The following is an 8,815-nucleotide window of genomic DNA, read 5'->3' on the forward strand; positions in this document are numbered from 1 at the left end:
GGATGACTCCTGGTAGAAGGAAATGCTGACTTGTCATTCAGACCCCGTGAGACTAGAGTCAGCATGACATCATTCAGACCACGTGAGACTAGAGTCAGCATGACATCATTCAGACCACGTGAGACTAGAGTCAGCATGACATCATTCAGACCAGTGAGACTAGAGTCAGCATGACATCATTCAGACCACGTGAGACTAGAGTCAGCATGACGTCACTCCGTTTTTGGACTTTGAAGCCAGTGTGGCCGTCGCCATCTTGGGGTTCTTGCACAGCTTGTGTGAGTCGGCACGAGACCAGGGCTTTCCCAGAGCTGCAGCTCCTCCTCCTGTCATTGTAAACATGCTTAATCCTGTTGTAGACAGGCATTTTAACATGGGGGTGAACAGGGAATAATGACTTTTGGGGCCAGCCTCAAGTGGCCATTCGAGGAACTACAGCTTTCAGTATCACTTCCGTGGCTTTCTCTCTAAAAGCCCGAGCTTGCTGCCTGGCTGGAATGAGAAAGTGGCTGTGTAGCCATGACACTCAAACACCATTAGTTATCATTGCGCTGTGGACATAATTAGACACTAAGTAAACTTTTTTTTTATCAAAATAAAATTATATTCCATAGTTGTAGGGTAAGATTTACTTTATGCCTGTCTTTTTTGTATATCTGTCATATCTGTTTTTGTGCATGCATGTCTCAGTAGTGATGAGTGAGCAGGCACTGGTCTGTGTCCCTCCATCGTCATGCCAGGCTCTGGGGCACCAGACGGCCCTACACCGGGCTGCTATGGTGGGGAACAGTGACGCAGTGGCTGCCCTGGTCCAGGGAGGCTGTGCCATGGACCTTCAGGACCGGGTAAGTCTTACACACAGGCACCAAGGAGCATTATTCAAACTCAGGAGTGTTTACTCTTTAAAGAGTTTTGCTTTATGTCGCAGGTGAGGACCTTTGAACTCTGGTGGCACCAAATAACGTTAGGGTTATCCTATAACCCAGGTTTTACGAGTGGCTGCACCGAGACAACAGAAAGTGCACTCCCATTCTTCTAATAGAAGATTTTTGGTGTGGTTTGTTAGAAGTGAAAATGTAATAACCAACAACAGAAAATGGCCCTAAAATGCAAAGAGGGAGATTGATTGCTTTATTGCAGACTCATGGTCCATAGAAAAAACATACATACATAAATACATAGATACACACAAATAACATAAAAAATATACATTTCAGGAGACTTCATTATATAGTCTCATCTCGTAAACTAAAGGAATAGAGACTTCCAGAAAACAGACAATTCATCTGTGTGTGGAAGACAATGCTGACAAGTTGTTGAGTCACGCAGTGTGCGAACTACTGTGGCTTTCGGGGGAGCCACTACAGCCGCCTTCCGAAGGGCGGCGGCGGAAATTTGAGGCAATTTGAAGGTCAATTTAGGGGTATAACTCATTTTAAATCAGCACGCTCAAAGACACGGATACAGCTCTTGTCGTGTTCCACTTTTCTCTCCAAGAGAGAAAAGCGCGCTGCGCACACAGAGAGGGAGGCAGGGTGAGAGAGCACAGAAAGGCAAAACGGGCGCACTGCTCTCCATACACACTGGATCCACAAGAACATGATATCTCTGCCCAACACTTTTATCCACTCCATAACGCACATGTCCCACTCACTGTGAAGTTCCTGATGCACACCATCTCACAAACAGTCCTCCATATGCGGGAGGACTCGGAGGTATTCCAGCAGCAGCAGCATTCACGTCGTCACTTTTTCCACATCTGCGTTTGAAGTAGAAGCGACTTGTTGCTGTTCAACTGACGGCTGCTTCCATTTCTTCGTGAATGTAAAGTTTGTCAAACTGCCTTGTTTTCTTTTTTACATCTCGCTGTTGTTTTAAATCTGACCTGACCGCGTGAGTGACGTTTGATTTGCACCTGCGCCGCCACGCTTCGATGTGGTGATGATAAGAATAACATGCATGTCGGGGCTTACAGTGAATTTGACAGTGATTGAGCACACTCTGAATCATACGATTAAAATAGCGTAATTTTACGCATTATTCACTATGAAGGTACAGAAAAAGAAATAGAAAATACATGGGGTAATATATATTAGTCAATAATTTAGAGACCCCCCCAAATTTCACAAGTCATGCTTTCAGGGGGTCTACTATTTCTTTAAGGGGAGCCAAAGCCCCCCCAGCTCCCCCGTAGTTCGCACCCTGGAGTCACGTGTGTTAATTCTCTGTCCTGTCCTATGCTAGGAGGGCAACACAGCACTCCATGAGGTGGCATGGCATGGCTTCAGCCAGTCTGTCAAACTGCTGCTCAAGGCGGGAGCTGATGTCCATGTCAAGAACAAGGTAGGATGAGTGTGACTTACTCTAAGGTCTTTGTGGCTTTTATTTTTTCAGACCAATTTTTCAGAAATGTGCTATAATGTTAACTTCACTTCAAAACTCTCTTCACTTCACTTTCAGTTCTCTTCACTTAAAAAAAAATGTTAGTCCTTCATCAGTCATCATCATGTGTTTAAGTCCAAACCCTGTTATCGGGTGTGCGTGCAATAAAATAGACATCATCAGATAGATAAACTATAGAAAATACCCTGAGATGACGAGTGTGTGCGTAAAAACAAGCAAGAATTCCATGCAGCAAATGCAACATGATTGAAGATGTTTATGCCATGAAATACTGTTCGTTACTGTTCATCATGTAATTGTAGGCTAGTTATTTATGCCATTTTGCTACTGTAACAACTGCATCCACAGCAAATGACCAAACTAATGCCTGAAAACGCCATACTTTATCTTTGACACTGGCTCACAGGCACACAACTACAGGATTCCAACAGGTTTTAGAGCCTGGAGCATGGCATTTTCCTAGACATACCTACAGTATATGCACATGGCTCGGACGAACAACAATCATCATAATCAGACCTAGTGTGTGATTGATCAATCAATATTATGGTCCACAAAAGAGGGAGACGGCTGTTGGAGATTAAAAATGGTCTTCCTGCCCTTGAAGTGACATAACAGGTCTCACAATCCGTTGAAGATTATAAGTTATTGAAGCTAAAATATGAATATAACTCCATCCTGGGTGGTCAAATAAACACTCTCCTTCTAAAACTGAGACAAAAGCAATTTGAGAGGCTCCTGGCAGCTTAAAGCCCAATTTATGCTTCGTCTGCCGACACTTTTGAAACGGTCGCCTACAGAAATGAGGACTTGCAGTGTGTCTGCTACCTAGTGAAATTTCTAGTGTCGCTGTCTGTCGCGCAAGTCTGATTACCTATATAGACGGCACGCGCTTGACTTCCTTGTTTTGGTTTTCGCTCGATTGAAATGAATGAACGTGTCCCCGCTATTTTTATCAGCCTGTCCTTGATGTATGACTTCGGGAAAATCACAAAGAACATCGTCAAATCAAGTCAAATTTTATTTATATAGCACCTTTCATACACAAAGGCAATTCAAGGTGCTGTACAAAAAAATAATCGAAAAAACAAGCAGCAAAGCAATGCACATATAAAAAACACATAAAAAACACAGCCGACAGTTTTAGTTAAAATATATACTCAAATTAACAAACATGAAACATTATTTCTGTTTTAAATAAGTTACAAGGCACTCTTCAGTATTATTATTACATGTACAGTCCATTTGTTGGAAATGTACAGGAAAAATCTTTTTAAAATTACAGGCCGAGAGAGGCAGTAGTTTAGTAGCAGTTAAAAGCAAGAGTAAACATAAAGGTCTTTAGCTTGGATTTAAAAATAGGCAGAGTAGGGGCAGATCTAATGTGTTCAGGGAGTTTGTTCCAGTTATGAGAGGCATAGTGGGAGAACGCGGCTTCACCATGTTTAGATTTGGTCCTTGGGACAATTAGTAGACCAGTGCCTGAAGATCTCAGGGATCTGGATGGTTCATAGTGTAGAAGCATTTCAGAGATGTAGTGTGGGCCTGACCCGTTGAGAGATTTGTAAACTATTAGCAGAATTTTAAAGTCTATTCTAAGATTTACTGGCAGCCAATGCAGGGATTTGAGAACTGGTGTAATGTGTTCAGCTTTCTTGGTTCTTGTTAGAACTCTAGCAGCCGCATTCTGAATGAGCTGAAGTTGTTTAACAGCTTTTTTGGGAAGACCATTGAAAAGACTGTTGCAGTAGTCTAGCCTGCTAGAAATGAAAGCATGAATTAGTTTCGTGACCAATTTCCCAGAGAGAGAGGAGGTGAGTTGTGTGGTTGTGTGTCGTTTATATGCGGCTGCAGCCAAGTACGTTGCATCTTGCCTCCGAGGTGGTTTCACTGTGCATTCCATTCCCTCTTTTCTCTTGGCTGTCTGCACTGATAGCGTTCGAGTGTCACGTGACCGTTGAACCGAGGCGAACGTTCACTGAAGTATAAATGCAACACCATGAGCGACACTTTCTTTTTCGTCTGCGACCATGTGCTGAGCGACACTTTCTAATAAGTATAAATTAAGCTTAAGGGTGCTCAGGCCTCCAGGTCAATCCTCTCCATCAAATCAAAGGGTGGCACCCTGCTGACTAACCCCAAGGGGATAAACGATCGTTTTAGGGAGTTCTACAGTGAACTCTACTCGTCTAAGTGTGGTGCTGCTCAATCTGATTTGAACGACTTTTTTGACCCTCTTGAAATACCCAAACTCAGTGACGCTGCCAGAGAGGACTTAGACTCTGATTTCACATTGGAAGAAATAACTTCCGCCATTAAATCATTCCCATCAGGCAAAGCAGCTGGGCCAGATGGGTTCAGAGCTGAGTTTTACAAGAAATTCTGTGACGTTCTCGCCCCACTCCTCCTCAGAATGACATCTAGCTCTAAGAAGGACAGAGTCTTGCCTATAGAACACTGTACAAAGCTAACGGCCCCTATTCTCCCACAGGTCTTCGGCGCTAAAATGGGCCTTCGGTGCTAAAAACGTGCCTTGCGCCTGTCTCGGGAAGATATCAACATGGCTTTAGGCTGGTAAATGCGCTTTATGCTGAATGGGCGTGGCGCACTCCCTGAATGGGCGAGAATGGGCGTTTCGGCCTTAAATGCCGGCCTAATTTATCTTCCCACCTGGCGTAAATTTAGCGCTTAGCGCTTTTGAAAACCAGGCCTATTCAGCGCGCCAGTTTCGAGGAGCGCTCTTCTGCCTCTCCCCTGTCACCCTTCTCTGTCTCTCTCTGAAACCAGGCCTATTCAGTGCGCCAGTTGAGAGGAGCGCTCTTCTGCCTCTCCTCTGTCACCCTTCTCTGTCTCTCTCTGACTCCCTCACTCAGACAGACACAACACACGTCCCATAGGAAAAATAAGTTGTAAGTTCACTGCCTGTGAAAGGTCCCAGCATGCAATGGGCTACTCCATTTCGCTACTAAATAGCAACCAAATGAGCCGAAATAGATATAAAGGTAGATCTAAATAATGTGTAATGGTAACACAACCTGCAATTGTAGAACATTTCAATATTGGACCAAATAAAACATTGAAATGAAAACACCACCCTATGTGAAACATATATGTCATCTTGGGCCTATATACTGTATATCCCTTGATTTAACGTGATTTAGATAAGTGACAGCGGAACGCGCTTCTACTGTCATGTGCTGTACTGTGATGTCCGCTCCAATAACTTGGCCCTACTTCACATTTAGTTTTACAATAAAAACACATTTCTGCAATGACTTTACATAATGTAGGCTATATTTATGTGCATCATCCTACCTGCAGCAGGGGAGAGAAAATGATATCTTTCTGGACACACTTTCACCAATCTAATTAATCTCATCATATAGGGATAGGCTATATTTTTCTAGCTGATGCGTTTAGAACATTCTTTTCACTTTGATCTTGCTATAGTGTAGCGTATTTATATGCTTGCAGTATTTAAACTGCAGTTAGATTGGTTTGAGAAGCATAATAATATGGAATAATAGCCTATATATGGAGACAGACAGACGGGATGAAGGGGGGGGGGGGGCAGAGCGCTTGGCTTTGTCTGGTTTTACCGGATTTCTCCTGGAATTGGAGCTTAAAAGGCAAGCGTGTGACTCTTTACTGCACTTCTCCAATGAGCGGACTGTGCATAATTTTACGCTTAAAAGGCGTGGTTATAATGGTTGAGGCTGCGTGTAGCGCCGATACCAAGATAGCGAGTGCGCTGGTCCACACCCACTAATCTGCGTTGCGCCAGGCCTTAAACGCAGTTTCTACGCCGATTGCAACGATAGGGCCCAACATCTCCCTCATTAACAAAGGGAAGGAAGAAGTAGACCCGGCCAGCTACAGACCCATAGCGCTCCAGAATTCTGATAGAAAGGTCATCACTAAATTGCTGGCTACCCGACTAAATAAACATTTGTCGTCTATCATTCATCCTGACCAAACAGGGTTCATCCCGAATAGGTTCTCTTTCTCCAATGTCAGACGCCTCCTCAACACCATGTACACAGACCAGTGGTGCAGCGATTTTATCACTCGATGCACAGAAGGCGTTCGATCAGGTTGAGTGGCCTTATATGTTCGAGTCACTGCACAGATTCAGGTTTGGCGAGTCATTCATTTCCTGGGTAAAGCTCATATATACTAGTCCAACATGTTCAGTTATAACCAATGGGGACAAGTCAACCAGGTTTCCATTACTTCGCTCGGTCCAGCAGGGTTGCCCTCTTTCGCCGGCCTAAAAATATGTAGTCACCCAAACCTTGCAGGCCTGAAGGTCGGAGGCATTGAGACGCGTATTAGTTTGTATGCTGACGATGTAATATTATACCTACATAATTCAGAAAAGTCGATTCCCCCTCTCCTAGAATGAATCACATCTTTCAGTAAGCTGTCTGGATACACAATTAACTGGACAAAGAGTGACTTTATGCCTTTCTCTGATGTCTTCACTCCTGGTTTCCTGGATAATCTCCCATTCGAATTGGCAAAAGACCGCCTCACCTATCTTGGCTTGACCATACCCAGAGATCCTAAATCAATATTTAAGTTGAACTTTGCGGACTTTGTTTTAAGACAAACAATGTATAGAAAACTGGAAAATCCTGCCCCCTGTATGTTATCTCGAGATAACGAAATAATAAGTCGTTATCATGATAAAACGGTCAGAAAAATAATAAATAAACACCTGGCCATTCTCGGCTTCCGTACAAATTGACATTTAAAAGGTTAAACTTCTGAAAATAAAAAGAAGAAGACAAAGTATGTATGAATGCTGTAGTGATTTGAGTGTGTTGTTTCAGGCAGGAAACACAGCACTTCACCTGGCCTGTCAGAATGCTCACTCTCAGACTGTTCGTCTTCTGCTGCTTGGAGGCTCCAGACCAGACGCCAAGAACAACGTGAGTCCTCCAGCATTCCAATATGCACCTGAGCACAACACCACTCCATTTCATCAGCCCCTTCAGGATTTTGTCGAGGGTTTTTTGTGATTTTCTCAAAAATTGCAATGCAATTTGTGAAGTTTTATGTGTTTCTTTTCTATAAAATTGCGGGAAGTGGCAAAAATTATGTTGAGCGACCTGTTTTGCCATTTTTGCAGAGAAACCACGAGAATTTTGAAAAATTGCAAGCCCCCACAAATATTGATTTGATTTGAGATTGGTTGAATTTGCATTGTAATTATTGCGAAAATCGCAATTTCCTCGAGGGACTGTTTGATGCTGTCCAAAGAGACTTAGGACCAAAGTGACCTAGTAGATGCAACACTGGTCACAGTATCCCTTGAAAATACATTAGGTCAAACTGAAGCGAGAAACATGCTTCAACGTAATCTCGAGTTAGGACGTTGTCGGTGGCAGCTAGACGTACATACTCCACCGTCAGCTTGACGAGGGGGTCCCATAGACTGGTAAACCAGCCGGTCACGTGAACTCACATTTAATTTTGTTCTACCACCACACTGTCTGGCCTCAAGCCATGGGAGGGCTTTTGCAGAAACTGCAAAGCCTATACGAGCCAATCAGCAACCTGCCTCGTAGTTGACATCATAACCGGCCAATCAGGAATGCCGCTGGGAAAACAATAATGGCTGCCTCCGTGCATGTCCCCCTCGAGGAGTAACGTCAATGTTCGTTGAGTTTAAACAGCCATAAAGTGCAGTTATTGCAGAAATAGACTTTAGAGTTTCTCTGCGGAAAATAAGTTTTTCCCGTTCTCCCGAGTGGATTTGGGTTTGACTGGATCCAACGCTGATTGGCTGAAGGAGTTGTCTGTCAAGGAAAGTATAATCTCTCGAGACAGACTTTTGACTTGCATCGAAACTCTGTCGGCAAGCTCCGTGAAAAGCTGTGTAACAGCGCTCGCAGGGTGCAGGCTCACATGCTGCGCTTTACCCGATCAAAATGAAGTGAACGTGACCGGTGTGTACTCAAAACTGACCATTTTCAGCAAGTAGCAAGTTGCTACTTGCTACTAGCAACGAGCTAGCGATGTTGTTGTTGTTTTCATAGCGATGGAGGGATTTGAGAGCGACACGCAGGGAGGAGAAAGGAAATCCATAAATGGTCAGAGCCGGTCGGTTTGAGCCAATGGCAGAGCTGGGAGCGGAAAGGAATTTTCTTCCGCTGCCCCTCAAGTTCCTGTTACAGAGCATTGAAACTAGGCTGCCCCCAGAGGTTAGAGAAAAAAATATACTTTTAACCGATGGCTTCCCAGATTGAGGCAAGTACACCCACCAAACCTCCGCCCACTGCAAACACTGCAAGTTCACGTGACCGGCTGCTTTACCAGCCTAGGTCCCAGGGAAGTCCCCAGCAAAATGAGTAAATTCTATGATTTCAATGACTAGAAGTTGCCAAAGGAGATAATGTAGTGCATA

At 43.9% G+C, this 8,815-nt stretch overlaps 1 protein-coding gene across 1 annotated transcript in view; it reads left to right on the forward strand.

Annotated features, from left to right (window-relative positions):
• Positions 1-695: 695 nt before the first annotated feature.
• ankrd6a (ankyrin repeat domain 6a) overlaps positions 696-8,815 on the forward strand; it is a gene marked incomplete at both ends in the record, with an annotated part of 33,814 nt that continues 25,694 nt past the window's right edge. The window contains 3 exons of the mRNA XM_083633216.1: positions 696-845; positions 2,245-2,343; positions 7,239-7,337. Of these exons, the coding sequence (XP_083489342.1) occupies positions 696-845; positions 2,245-2,343; positions 7,239-7,337 (348 nt within the window). The remainder of the gene's footprint in view (positions 846-2,244; positions 2,344-7,238; positions 7,338-8,815) is intronic.

This window comes from Poromitra crassiceps (genome assembly GCF_964638095.1).
Source record: "Poromitra crassiceps genome assembly, chromosome: 3".
NCBI lineage: Eukaryota > Metazoa > Chordata > Actinopteri > Beryciformes > Melamphaidae > Poromitra > Poromitra crassiceps.